This window comes from Catharus ustulatus, chromosome 13 (genome assembly GCF_009819885.2).
Source record: "Catharus ustulatus isolate bCatUst1 chromosome 13, bCatUst1.pri.v2, whole genome shotgun sequence".
Classification (NCBI taxonomy): domain Eukaryota; kingdom Metazoa; phylum Chordata; class Aves; order Passeriformes; family Turdidae; genus Catharus; species Catharus ustulatus.
Window position 1 is genome coordinate 17,651,504 of NC_046233.1, and position 12,632 is coordinate 17,664,135.

At 64.7% G+C, this 12,632-nt stretch overlaps 3 protein-coding genes across 4 annotated transcripts in view; all 3 read left to right on the plus strand.

Moving 5' to 3' along the window:
- BSN (bassoon presynaptic cytomatrix protein) overlaps positions 1-2,550 on the plus strand; it is a 75,394-nt gene extending 72,844 nt beyond the window's left edge. For both annotated transcript variants that reach the window (XM_033071260.1, XM_033071261.1), the window contains exon 12: positions 429-2,550. The gene's annotated coding sequence lies outside the window, so the exon portion shown is untranslated. The remainder of the gene's footprint in view (positions 1-428) is intronic.
- Positions 2,551-3,176: 626 nt separating this feature from the next.
- Positions 3,177-7,839, plus strand: LOC117002684 (acylamino-acid-releasing enzyme-like). Its single transcript, XM_033072023.2, has 22 exons — positions 3,177-3,248; positions 3,831-3,960; positions 4,068-4,194; positions 4,280-4,373; positions 4,468-4,543; positions 4,619-4,782; positions 4,855-4,992; positions 5,079-5,170; positions 5,282-5,322; positions 5,411-5,532; positions 5,695-5,755; positions 5,824-5,921; positions 6,000-6,051; positions 6,135-6,223; positions 6,332-6,470; positions 6,547-6,630; positions 6,704-6,784; positions 6,881-6,969; positions 7,072-7,262; positions 7,341-7,443; positions 7,511-7,617; positions 7,686-7,839. The coding sequence occupies exons 1-22, from the start codon at positions 3,237-3,239 to the stop codon at positions 7,789-7,791; spliced, it is 2,196 nt and encodes a 731-aa protein (XP_032927914.1). The 5' UTR covers positions 3,177-3,236; the 3' UTR covers positions 7,792-7,839.
- A 266-nt stretch (positions 7,840-8,105) lies between these two features.
- On the plus strand, positions 8,106-12,623 carry LOC117002266 (acylamino-acid-releasing enzyme-like). The gene is made up of 22 exons (XM_033071179.1): positions 8,106-8,174; positions 8,283-8,391; positions 8,461-8,590; positions 8,709-8,790; positions 8,884-8,959; positions 9,090-9,238; positions 9,449-9,586; positions 9,660-9,751; positions 9,843-9,883; positions 9,951-10,072; positions 10,254-10,314; positions 10,407-10,501; positions 10,585-10,636; positions 10,707-10,795; positions 10,982-11,120; positions 11,242-11,319; positions 11,392-11,472; positions 11,550-11,638; positions 11,729-11,919; positions 11,993-12,095; positions 12,170-12,276; positions 12,357-12,623. The coding sequence occupies exons 1-22, from the start codon at positions 8,145-8,147 to the stop codon at positions 12,493-12,495; spliced, it is 2,193 nt and encodes a 730-aa protein (XP_032927070.1). The 5' UTR covers positions 8,106-8,144; the 3' UTR covers positions 12,496-12,623.
- The last annotated feature ends 9 nt before the right edge of the window (positions 12,624-12,632 follow it).

A 12,632-nucleotide genomic window follows, 5' to 3' on the forward strand; every position in this document is an offset into this window, starting at 1 on the left:
TTCCAGCAGCACCCGTGTCCTCTGAGCACCTGCTGAGCCCTGCCTTGCCACGCTCCCAGCCCCCGTGCTGGGAAAGACATAGCACGGACCCATCCCCTTCGTGCTGGGCTACTCATCCCCATCTTCATCCCCAAGTGCTGGCCCCAAGCCAAGGCGTGGAGGCTTGGCCTTGTTCCGCAGTCTCGGCAGCGCTGGTGCAGACCCTGGGTTTCCAGGGAAAGCTTGGGCGGTCCAGGCTGTGCTCCGGGAGCCCGTCCAGCGCGGGGGCGGGCGGAGGCGGCGGCAGCTGCTCCGCCGGCAGTGCCTCTTGGCTCTCTGGGGCACTTTCGCTCGGGACAGCGCTGCCGCTCGGCGGGGTCCCTTCCGCGGGGCGGGGCTGCTCGGACTAACGCCTCTCTCTCTCTCTCTCTTTTTCTGTGTCTCGAAAGCTTTTGAAAGCAGGGCGATCCCTGGATGCTGGACCAAACGGCGGCGGAGCAGGGGCCCGGCGGACGCCCCGGGGCGGGTGCCCCCCACGCCTGGCGCGGCACACGGCGCGGCACACGGCGAGCCCCGGCAGCTGCCCCGAGGGGATGGGCCTGATCCGGACCGTCGGGTCAGGCCCCGTAGGTGGGCTGCGGCCCTTTCTCAAGATTATACGCAGAGTTGCTCCCTCTGAACCCCAGCTCTGGCCTCTTCATAGGTTTTTCCTCCCCCGCGAGCCGAGGGCTGGGCGCCGTGGGCGCCGCTCCTCCTTCCCGACCCCACCTGCCCCGCCGGGGCCGTCCCCGCGCCCCCTGCACTGCGGCCGCTCCCGGCCCCGCCGGGGAGCCCGGGGGCGCGTCAGCTAGGACCTAACACTGTTTTACTACCGAAATACGAGGCCATAGGACTCTGACAGGCGGCGCGGCCGGCTGGGCGCGTGTCCCGAAGCCATTGGAAGCATTGAAAGGGCCGCGCTCGCCCTCGCCGCGCAGCCAGCGCGCCTGCCGCCGGGCACCCCTTTTCTTTCAAGAACAGCCTTAATCATCCCACTTTGATTTCTGTGTATACCTCATCCGCACCGGGGGGTGGGGGGGGGGGCACGGGGAGTCGTCAGGGGGGTCCTTTTTTTCTCAGTTTCTTTGGGTTCATTTTCTTTTGGTTTCGGGGTTTTATTTTTCTAAAGTTTATATCAAATCCTCTTCCCTCTTTGCTTTGTGCGATGAGTTAGCACACGGGCTGTCGTCTGTAGAAGCAATAGAGTGCAGGAGGCTACAAAAGAGCACAAATCCCGTGGAACAAGATCAGGAGAGCTTTGCCTCCGGCAGTATCCTTCCTTTTACTGTGCAATCCAAGTCCTTCTCAAGCCATTTTGCGGGGACGGCCGGCGCAGCGGCCGGCGGCCAAAGCCCACTCGCCCTGCCAGGAGGGGATTCCCAGGGGGGGAGGCAGCCCGAGGAGGGGGTTCGCCCGCGCCCCGCCGCCTCCCCGCGCTGGCAGCGCCCCGCCGACACCCCCGTGGCGGGGGCAGCCGCCCGCTCACCCGCCTGATGTTCTATGCAACGAAATAACACGACTCCAGAACAAGACCTGTGAATAGCTAATCAGTTCAATGTCGCGCCTAAGGGTTCCATCGCAAAGCGTGCCGCCGAGCGACCCGAGAACTATTCTGTACCGACCACCCGTGCGTATGAATTCGTGGCATGTTCGACCCACGGAGGGCCACTTTGCCAAAGGGCAGCCCTAGCGCCCGTGACCGTCTGTCCCGTCGTAGAGCATGGCTTGCTACTTCTCTGCACGGTTCCACCCGCCTTTCAGTGCTTGCTGTTCTTTGCCTGGACTTTTCTTTTTTTTCTTCTCCATCAGTCCATCGCTGTACTGAAAGCTCTTAGCAGATTTATGCACTTGTGATCGAGGACCCAGCTGCCTCGGGAAGCCCACGCTTTGTGGCAGATGCCTCGCCGGGAGCTCTGCCGGTGCCCAAGGCTGAGGGCAGGCCGGCGGCTGTGGGACGGGGATCCCGGGGGCAGCCGCACGGAGGAGAGCCCCGGCCCGGCGCGCAGCCGCCGCCTCTCCCGGCCGATGACAAGTGCAGAGCTGAGGGTGCCTCCCGCGGGCTGCCGGCCCCGCCACTCCTCGCGCTGTAAATACTTGTACAGTGTGTAAATCGCACGCGGGACCGAGACCCCCGCCGGGGCCAATCTCGCCGCCCCAGCACATCCGCCACCTTGCCTTCGTGCCTGCCAGGACCGGGGGCGCGCAGCCCCCCCCGCCGGGCCGGGCCCCCAGCCCGAGTTGTGGCAATCTGCTGGACAGGGCGGGGGAGCGGGGGGTGCAAAGACCGAGGGCCGAGCGCGGCTGGGCGCCGTTTCCAGCGGTAAGTGCGATGCCGGGTGCGCTCCCTCTGAACATTGTGACGGTGTGCGTGTCTGCTGTGCTCTGTGCCACCCGTAGTGACCCCGTACCGTGCCGTACCGTGCCGTACCGTGCCGTACCACCCCCGCCGCTGTGTCGTGACTCCCTCCCAGAAGCTGCCCCCTCACCAGGTGTTTCTGTGGGAACAGAATAAAAAGGACTTGACACAAACCACGGACTGGCCCCGATTCTTGCCTGCCTGCAGTGTGGGGGTGGGGGTTCGGGACCCCTGTCACGGTGGAGGTGGCTGGAATGGGTCTAGTTGTCACCAAGCACTGTTGAGCTCTGCCACTCACGCCTGGACTGCTGAGATGGGGGTTCCTGTGGGCATCAAGGACCCGATCTCACCTCCCTGGCCAGGCTGCTGAGTCTGCTGGGCTCACAAGGGCCCAGTCCGCTTGGGGGGGCTGCTGAGGGCACCAATAACTCAATCCCACACCCCTGACCAGGTTGCTCAGTCCCATGGGCCCTTAAGGGCCCGATACCCCCCGGCCAGGCTGCTGGGTTGGGGATCTCTGGGCCCCTCAAGGGTCTGATCCTCCCGGTCCTGCACATGGAGCCCCTGTTTTGCAGCCACCTGGTGGGTAAACCACCCCGGGGTGATCCAGAGGCTGCGCGTCCGCGGCCTGTCCCTCGGCTGCGGCCTCAGAGGGGCCCCCCGGGCTGGATACTTGCCGCCGGGACACGTCGGGGGCGCGATGGACCCTGGCGCCTGCGGCTGCAGCGCCGCCCGCACCCACTGGGGGGCGCCTGAAAGCGGGAGGTGGTCCGAGCGCCGCAGCCAATGGGAGGTGCCTCGGCCGGCGGCCCCGCCCCATCCCGGAAGTGTCGGTTCTGGCCCCACCTCCCGCCGCGAGGACATGGAGCCGTCGGTGAGGAACTGGGGCAGTGACGTCAGTGCTCCGGAACCCCCCCGCTCTTCGGTCCCGCTGCCCCCTCCCTGTCCCTCCCTGTCCCTCCCTGTCCCTCCCTCGCGAGTCCCGTCCCGCACTGCCCCTCCCGACCCCTCTGCTCCGCGGACTCCCCGGCTCGACACCACCCCGGGAACTGCCCCGGTACCTTTCTCATCCGCCCATAGACCCCAATTGCTGCAGGACCCTCCTAGGCGCCCCTTGCACCCCAGGACCTGCACCCTGGTACCCGCTGGTACACCACTACCCCAGTAACTGTCCCAGTACCCTCCTGATCCCGGCTATGTACCTCAATATCTGCTCTCCCGTGCCTTCCTGGTCCTTGGCACCCCAGTAGTGTCCTGCACTAACCCCTCTAGCCTCCTACCCCCATGTACCCCAGCTCTTCACCCACAAGTGCAGCCCCCAATACCCCCCAAAATCCACCCCCATCTATAGTGGTGCCCCAGTAAGTAACCCGAGCCCCATCACTCCCCGGTCCGTGCCTCCCACCCCTCGCCCCGCACGTCCCCATCCCTCCAGCTACCGCGGTGTGTCCCGCAGGTACAGCCACGTGCGGAGGACCTGTCGGAGCTGTACCGAGAGCTGAGCCAGCACCCGGGGCTCAGCACCGCCTGCCTGGGCCCCGACCTCACCACCCAGTACGGGGGCAAGTACTGCAGCCTCTACACCGGTACGGGGCTGGGGAGGACTGAAGGGGAAGTGGGGGGCAGGAGGATCCGGGGAGTCCCTGCCTGCCTGGTGGGGATGCAGCTGGTGTCCTCACCCTGCTCCCTGCAGAGTGGTCACAGCGGGACCTGGCAAGGGCTGAGAACATCAAGTTCTGCCGTCAGTACCTCATCTTCCACGATGGGGCTTCCATTGTCTACTCTGGGCCTGCAGGCACCTGCTCTGAGATCAAGGACGAGTAAGTCGCATCCCGCTCCCCATAAGGGATCCCTCAGGATAGCAGTAAGTGGGGGGCAGATGGGCACTCACCTGCTCACCCACAGGCTGCTGAGCCGTGAGTCCCCCAGTGGGACGCTGAAGGCTGTGCTGCGCAAAGTCCCTGGCAAGGAGAAGGAGAAGGAGAAGCAGTTCCTGGAGGTGAGGAGAGGTCTAGGGGAAAAGGGGTATTCACTGGTGCTTGGGGCTGAAACCATGCTGTGTCTTGGGACCACCCTGCCATCTCTGCCCCCAGGTCTGGGATCAGAACCGGAAGGTGAAGAGCATCGATCTGACAGCACTGGACAAGCATGGCAGTGTCTACGATGATGGTGAGGGGCTGGGGGAATGCCAGGGAATGTGGGGTTCCAGGAAACAGGGTGACCAGTGCTGACCTGCCCCTGCAGACCAGTTTGGGTGCCTTGCCTGGTCTCACTCGGAGACCCACCTGCTCTATGTGGCGGAGAAGAAGCGTCCCAAGGCTGAGTCCTTCTTCCAGAGCAAAGCCCCTGAGCTGGGCACCTCTGACGAGGACACGGGACACCCCAAGAAGGAGGATGCACCTGTCAAGGTGAGGTGTCCCCACCCTGGGTCAGCTGGGGGCTGGCTGTGTGGCTGTGGGGCTGACCAGCCTGTGCCACAGGGCGAGCAGTTCGTGTACCATGAGGACTGGGGAGAGACACTGAGCACCCGCAGTGTGCCTGTCCTCTGCGTCCTGGACATCGAGGGCAACAGCATCTCTGTGCTGGAGGGCATCCCTGAGCACCTCTCTCCCGGCCAGGTCAGGATGGAGCTGCAGGGAACCAGAGAAGGGAGGTTTCAGGAGCCAGCAACATTTCAAGCTTCTTATCTCCCCTCTCCCCACAGGCTTTCTGGTCGCCTGAGGACACCGGTGTGGTGTTCGTGGGCTGGTGGCACAACCCTTTCCGCCTGGGGCTGCGGCACTGCACAAACCGCCGGTGAGTCCCCACAGGGCACCTCATGCCCAACTCTGCTGGTAGGACCCAGCAGGGCACTCTCCCCACATCCTGGCCCCCCTACCCCACTGTGACACCCCTCTGTGCTGGCAGGTCAGCGCTCTTCTACGTGGACCTGACGGGCGGGAGATGCGGTAAGCAGCACACGCCCTGATCCTGTCAGTGCCCTTGCTCCCCTGCAGCCCTTCATCCTCCCCTCACCATCCCCTCATGCCCATGCAGAGCTGCTCTCTGAGGACACCAGGGCTTTGTGGTCACCACGACTTAGCCCCGATGGCTGCCGCATTGTCTACCTGGAGAACAATGTCCTGGGCCCCCACCAGCAGTGCAGCCGCCTCCGCATGGTAAGCAGCGCTGGGGGGACACTGGCAGGCACCAGGGAGGTACCAGGGTGCCCATGCTAGGGCGGGGCTGGCAGGAGGGCAGTGGTGTCCCCTCCTTGAGCTGCAGTGGGGGTAGGCAGGCTGAGACCCTGCAAAACTTGCACTATGCTGTGTCTCCTGCAGTACGACTGGTACACCAAACACACCACCACGGTGCTGGAGGCTGTGCCACGACAAGCATGGGGTGAGTATAGCTCTGGGGATGTTGGGTGTGACTCAGGGGGATGCTGAGTGTTACCACTCTCATCACAGGTGCCTTCCCGGGAATCTACTGTGGTGCACTGCCAGGGATGTGCTGGGCAGCTGACAGTCGCAGGATCCTGCTGGACACGGCCCAGCGCAGCCAGCAGGTGAGGGAGTGGTGGGGGACACAAGGGAGGCCTGGCTGGGTCAGGACTCTGGACTGGACTCTGCCCTCATGTCCCTAGGATGTGTTCGTGGTGGACACGGCAACAGGCACCACAACTTCAGTGACAGCTGGTAAGTGACAGGCCAATGGGGCCATGCTGGTGCTAGGGGTGGGGAGAGGGTCACACCTGCAGGTCTGACCCCCTTCTCCCCAGATTCCCCCCAGGGAAGCTGGTCTGTCCTCACCATCGACCGGGACCTCTTGGTGGCCAGGTTTTCCACCCCTAGCTGCCCCCCCATGTTGGTAAAGTCATGTCCCCAGTGCCCACCAGCCCTTTGGCATGGACACTGACCCCTCTCCCCAGTGCCCACCAGCCCCTTGCCATGAGCACTGACCACTCTCCCTGCACAGAAAGTGGCAGTCCTGCCCGCCGCCGGCCGTGAGGCACAGACACAGTGGATCTGCCTGCAGGATGCACCCCCCGTGCCCGGCATCAGCTGGGGCATCCGCACCCTGCAGCCCCCACCAGAGCAGGAGCATCCCCAGTACGGTGAGTGCCCAAGGTGGGGTCAGGCTGTTCTCCACCATCTTCACTGCTCCCTGACACCCCCTTCCTGCTTCCACAGGGGGCCTGGACTTTGATGCCATCCTGATGCGCCCAAGTGAGGGTCCCACTGCCCAGAAGCCCCCCTTGGTTGTGATGCCCCATGGTAAGAGCTTGTCCCCACCCCACTGTACCGCAGCCAGGCAGCATCACCCCTCCTTTGCTTTTGCCATTTGCAGGGGGTCCTCACAGTGTGTTCACGGCCGGGTGGATGCTGTACCCAGCGGCACTGTGCCGTGTGGGCTTTGCCGTGCTGCTGGGTGAGTGATACCAGGGCTCTGGGTGACACAGCTCCCATGGAGGGGCTGGGGTGGGGGCACGAAGGAGGAAGGGCTCTGACAGTGCTCCCCTCACAGTGAATTACCGCGGCTCGCTGGGCTTTGGTCAGGACAGCGTGGCCTCCCTGCCAGGCAATGTGGGCACACAGGACGTGCATGATGTGCAGGTATGGCCTGGCACATGGTCCTGGGGCACTCTGTGCTCCTGCAGGTGCCCTGAGTAGGGAAAGTGGGGCTGCCTGCTCAGTGAGTGTTCCCTGTGACGACAGCTCTGCGTGGAGCGGGTGCTGCAGGAGGAGACACTAGATGCCAGCCGGGTGGCACTGGTCGGTGGCTCACACGGGGGCTTCCTGGCATGCCACCTCATTGGGCAGTTCCCTGACACCTACCGTGCCTGCGTGGTCCGCAACCCTGTTGTGAACATTGCCTCCATGGTGACCACCACCGATATCCCAGACTGGTGAGTACTGCTACCCCCAGCTTCCCAGACTCTTTACCATCCCGGTCACACACATGCCCGCAACTCTCTTGCCTGCAGGTGCCTGACAGAGACAGGGCTACCCTACAAACCTGATGGCCTGCCAGACCCAGCCCAGTTGACAGAGATGCTGCACAAGTCACCCATACGCTATGTCGACCAGGTATGTCACTGTCCCCATCACTGTCCCCAACAGCAGTGCCAGTGCTGAGGCTGTGCTGCTCCTGCAGGTCCGTGCACCCGTGCTGCTGATGCTGGGGGAGGACGACCGGCGTGTGCCCCCCAAGCAGGGTCTGGAGTATTACCGTGCCCTGAAGGCCCGAGGGGTGCTCACACGGTGAGTGGGGTGCTGGAGGCTTGAGCTGTGGGGTGCAGACACAGCACTAATCCCTATTTCCCCTCCAGGCTGCTCTGGTACCCAGGGAACAACCACGCTCTAGCTGGCGTGGAAGCTGAAGCTGATGGCTTCATGAACATGGCACTGTGGCTGCTCAAGCACCTGCAGTGCTAAGGGTACTGACCCCTGCTGCTGACCCCCAATAAACGATGTAGTTCAGCACCCCCGTGTCTCTAGCGGTAGCGCTGTTACTGGTGTCATCTCCACTCCCAGTGCCCCAGGAGCTGGCGGCTATTGCACCTTCACCTGCCCGGATGTGCGGTTGTGCCGCCAGGGATGTGCTGGGCCATGGGAAGGGTGACCCCTGCCTGGCCATGCGGGGCAGCAGGGAGTGGCCGGAGGGCTGCCACCAGCTGGAAGGCTGGCACCGGCCGAGGCGCTGCCGCCGGGCCGCTCCCGCCTGCTTTGGCAGGCGTCCCACTACGGGCGGCAGGCGCCGGCAGCCCGGCCCGGCAGAGAACAACCCCATGGCCACAGGCACCGAGGAGGGTGCGGAGGTGGGCGAGGGGCTCAGGGGTGTGGGTGGGCACAGCCCCGTTTCGGGCGGTGGACACGGGCTGGGAGGTTAGCCTACCCCCGGCCAGCATGCCCCTTCCCTCATCCAGGCGGCCCGCGGCCCCGCTGCCTGCTACCGGGAGCTGAGCCGCTTCCCTGCCATCACCCGTGCCGCCCTCAGGGCCGCGGATGGGGGCCAGACCTTCCTGCTCTACACCGGTGAGTGGCGGGCTCGGCCTTCGGCCCGCGGGACCCGAGTGAGCGGGCGCTGACGGCCCCGTCCCTCAGAGTGCAGCCGCCCCGACCTGGCCCGCCGGCGGCTCCTGCGCTTCGGCCGCCACTACAGCCTGCGGCGCACGGCCGGCCGCCAGGGCCTCGCCGTCAGCCGGACCGCGCTCAGCGCCGAGCTCCACAACCAGTACGGCACGGGCGGGTTGCGGGACGGGACGCTGTGCCTGTGGCACGGCCGGCGCCCGTGGCGTTCTCCGTGCCCACAGCGCATGGCCCGCCGCAGCCTCCGTCCCTGCCGCCTTCAGGCTCCTCAGCCAGGATTCACCCACGGGACAGCGCCGCGCCGCGCTCAAACGCTGCCCGCGGCAGGGCCACGAGCTGCTGGAGGTAACGCGGCTGTCCGGGTCCCTCACCGGCTGCTGCAGTGCCAGTTCAGGGTGCTGGGCACCGAGTACACGGTGCTGACGGCCGTCCCCCCAGGTGTGGGACAGCTGGGGATGCAGCCACAGCGTGGATCTCACGGCGCTGGGAAAGCATGGGGACGTCTACACGGAGGGTAGGATCCCTTCCCCATGGTCCCCGGCCACAGCAGGGGTGAGGTTGGCGTGGCCAGCAGCCCTGGTGGCTACCTGGTGCCCAGCTGTGCCTATGCCAGACTGGGCTTTGGCACCCTCCTGCCGTGCCAGGGCCCTTTGCCTGCCTGGCCTGGTCACACTCGGAGACACGACTCCTCTATGTGGCTGAGAAGAGCCGGCCCAAACGACAGCCCCTGTGCCCCTGGGATGTGCCAGGCACAGCCTGGCCGGCAGCAGAGGATGAGGATGAGGATGAGGAGGTAGGTGCTCCATGAGTGTGTTCAGTGCACCTCCAAGCCTGCCATGCACACTGTGAGCATGGCACATTCGCCATGTTCCCTTGGGCACATCATGCACCCCCTGAACATGCTGTGCACCCCATGAGTGTACCATACATCCCATGAATGTGTCATGGACAGAGCTCCATGCCAGGAGCCACCGGCCATGGGCTTGATGGGTCTGTGCCACAGGGCAAGCAGTTTGTGTACCATGAGGACTGGGGGGAGGCCCTGAGCACTCGCAGCATGCCAGTCCTCTGTGTCCTGGATCTGGAGGGCCTCAGCCTGTCTGTGCTGGAGGGAGTCCCGGAGCACCTCTCCCCTGGCCAGGTCAGGATGGGGTGCAGGGAGTGCCCCAGGGGACCCAGTCTGTGGCTGTGGGATGAGCTTGACTGTCACACAGGCCCTGTGGTCCCTGGATGACCGTGGTGTGGTGTTCGTGGGCTGGTGGCACAAGCCCTTCCGCCTAGGGCTGAACGCCTGCTCCAACAGGAGGTGAGTCCCAGCCAGCAACCAGCACCATGCCAGGATGCCCATTCAGTGTCAGCACAGTGGGGATCCAACCTGATCCACTCTTTCCTCCCAGGTCAGGGATTTTCCACTTGGACCTGGCCAGTGGGTGCTGCGGTGAGCACTGGGGCCCTGGGGGGGTGCCCTAGGGGTCTCTGGCATGCTGACCCCTTGCTGCCCCCAGAGCTGCTGTCAGCAGAGGGTGTTTCTGTCTGCTCCCCCCGGCTGAGTCCTGATGGCCAGCGCCTGCTGTACCTGGAGGGGGTTGTGGGGGGGCCCCACCGGCAGTGTCTGCGCCTGCGCATGGTGAGTTGGGCCTCATGAGCACCAGGCACAGCTCTGCCACCTTGTGCTGCCAGCACAGTCCCCAGCCCAGGTGTCACAGCCTCTCTCAGCCTCTTGCCTGGCTGGGGTCGAGGTGTCCCCAAATCTCCCTGCCTCAGTTTCCCCTGGCATGGGTCCATCCCTGAGCAATGGCTCTCCCCAGCTCACCTGGCAGACAAGGCAGACGGTGACAGTGCTCGACGTAGTGCAGGAGCCCACGGAGGGTGAGCAAGACATGGTGGGCAGAGCTGGTGCCACCCCCTGCCAGTTGCCCATGATCCTAGCTCACTAGCCCAGTGTTCTGCCCCACTTGCAGCCTTTGCTGGGCTCTACACAGAGGTGCTGCCACCACGGTGCTGGGCAGCTGACAGCCGGCGAGCCGTGCTGGGCACCCCTCAGCGGAGCCGCACAGTAAGTCCTGGGCATGGCAGGGCCAGGGACACGACCCACACATCCCATGGTGACACCACTGCCTGTGCTCTGCGCCCTCACAGGACCTGCTACTTGTGGATGTGGAGGCGTCCACCATCACCAACCTGACGGCAGGTACGTGGCACCAGCCATCCGTGGTGCTCTAGTGAGCAGCTACGAACACTGACATGTGTTCTGTCCCCAGGGTCACCTGAAGGGTGCTGGGAGCTGCTCACTCTCCAGTGGGACCTGCTGGTGGCCACCTGCTCAGCACCCCACCACCCCCCCAGCCTGGTGAGCAGTGCCCTGGCACCATGTGGCACAGTGGGATATGGCACAGCAATGTGCAGCCAGGCACAGCACAGTGTGGCACACATGTCATAGTGCAGTGTGGCACAGCCAGATCCAAGATGACACAGCCTTGGCATGGCACAGCCTTGGCATGACACAGCCCCAATGTCATCCATTGCCTGTGCCCAGGTGGTGGCCGTGCTGCCGCCAGCAGGCCAGGAGTTGCCCCTTGACTGGGTGCTAGTGGAGGACACCCCAACAGTGCCTGGTGTCACCTGGAAGACTCTGACGGTCCAGCCACCCAGTGGGCAGGGCCCCATTGCACAGGGTGAGCCCCTGAGGGCCCCTGCTGCACCTCAGTGCTGCCCAGGTGCCAGGGACCCTTGGGAGTGGGGGGAGTTGGGTGCCCAGGGTGGTGGCTACTGAGTGGGTCTCCTTCTCTGGCACAGACACCCAGGCTTTTGAGGCCCTGCTGCTAAGCCCCTCGGATGGCACACCACCTCATCCCCTTATTGTGTGCCCCCATGGTGAGTGAGGGGACAGTGGGGACACTCTGGCAGTGCTGGTGGCACCCCAGGTGATGTCCATGCTGGCCCCAGGTGGTCCCCATGCTGTCTTCGATGCCCGCTGGCGTCCGAGCATGGCTGCACTGTGCCAGCTGGGCTTCGCTGTGCTCCTAGGTGAGTGCTGGGGAGCTCGGGGAGGTGTGGCCCTGTGTCCCAGTAGAGACATGGCACCCACGGTCCCATCTCCTCAGTGAACTACCGTGGCTCCCTGGGCTTTGGCCAGGCCAGCATCAACTCCCTGCTTTCCCGTGTGGGTGAACAGGATGTGTCAGACACCCAGGTCAGGGGTGCTGGGCTGGGGGTGCTGGGGGGATGCTGCTGGGAGGATGCTGATGTTTGGGTGCCAATGGTGGGTGGCCCATGGGTACAGCTGGCAGTGGAGCAGGCTCTGCACAGAGAGCCCCTGGACCCGCACCGCCTGGCCCTGCTGGCTGGCTCTCACGGAGCCTTCATCGCCCTCCACCTCCTCACCCATGAGCCCAAGCGTTACCAAGCCTGTGCCCTGCGCAGCCCCGTCTCCAACCTGACCACACAGCTGGGCACCTCTGACATCCCTGACTGGTGAGTGCCACCCCCAGTCTGTGCCATGCCACTCCATGTTCCTGTGACACCTACCAGTGTCTCTGTGCCACAGGCGCTACACCTCCCTGGGGCTGCCCTACTCCTTTGAGCGGGTGCCACGTGCTGAGGAGGTGGCCACAATGCTACTGCGCTCACCTATCGCCCAGGCAGCCCAGGTAGAGGCAGGGTCAGGGTGGGTGTGGGGTGCCAGGTGTGGGGTGTCAGACACCCACTGAGGGCAGTGCTACAGGTGCAGACACCGGTGTTGCTGTGCGTGGGTGCCCGGGACCGGCGCGTCAGCCCCATGCAGGCGCTGGAGCTGTACCGGGTGCTGCGGGCCAGGGGTGTGCCAGCACGGTGAGTGGGGTGCAAGTGGGAGCAGGGAGGGAACTCTGGGGTGCTGGATGAGCACCTTCTCATCCTGTCCCTCCCCACAGGCTGCTGTGGTACCCAGAGGGTGGCCACGCACTGGCTGGTGTGGAGATGGAGGCCGATGTTTTCAAGAACTGTGCCCACTGGCTCCTCCAGCACATGGGGCAGCCCAGGCAGGATGGGACAGGTCGGCACAGCCCCTAGTACCCACAGTGGTCCTGGGCCAGTCCCAGGGTGACTGCTGGCCCTGGGGACCACACCACAACCAGAGGCAGATGGAGTGAGTTTAGCCAGTGGCACGGATGTGGGTTGGGGTTTGGTGTTAAATAAACATGAGAATA

What these genes read in the sequence shown, in the direction of transcription:
- LOC117002684 (XM_033072023.2), top strand. An exon ending in AGCACCTCTCTCCCGGCCAG is followed by an intron (nt 4,993 to 5,078) that starts GTCAGGATGGAG and finishes CTCTCCCCACAG; the next exon opens with GCTTTCTGGTCGCCTGAGGA. An exon ending in GCCCGAGGGGTGCTCACACG is followed by an intron (nt 7,618 to 7,685) that starts GTGAGTGGGGTG and finishes TTTCCCCTCCAG; the next exon opens with GCTGCTCTGGTACCCAGGGA.
- LOC117002266 (XM_033071179.1), top strand. Translation starts at nt 8,145, where the DNA reads ATGGCCACAGGCACCGAGGAGGGTGCGGAG. An exon ending in CATCACCAACCTGACGGCAG is followed by an intron (nt 10,637 to 10,706) that starts GTACGTGGCACC and finishes TTCTGTCCCCAG; the next exon opens with GGTCACCTGAAGGGTGCTGG. An exon ending in CCTTATTGTGTGCCCCCATG is followed by an intron (nt 11,320 to 11,391) that starts GTGAGTGAGGGG and finishes TGCTGGCCCCAG; the next exon opens with GTGGTCCCCATGCTGTCTTC.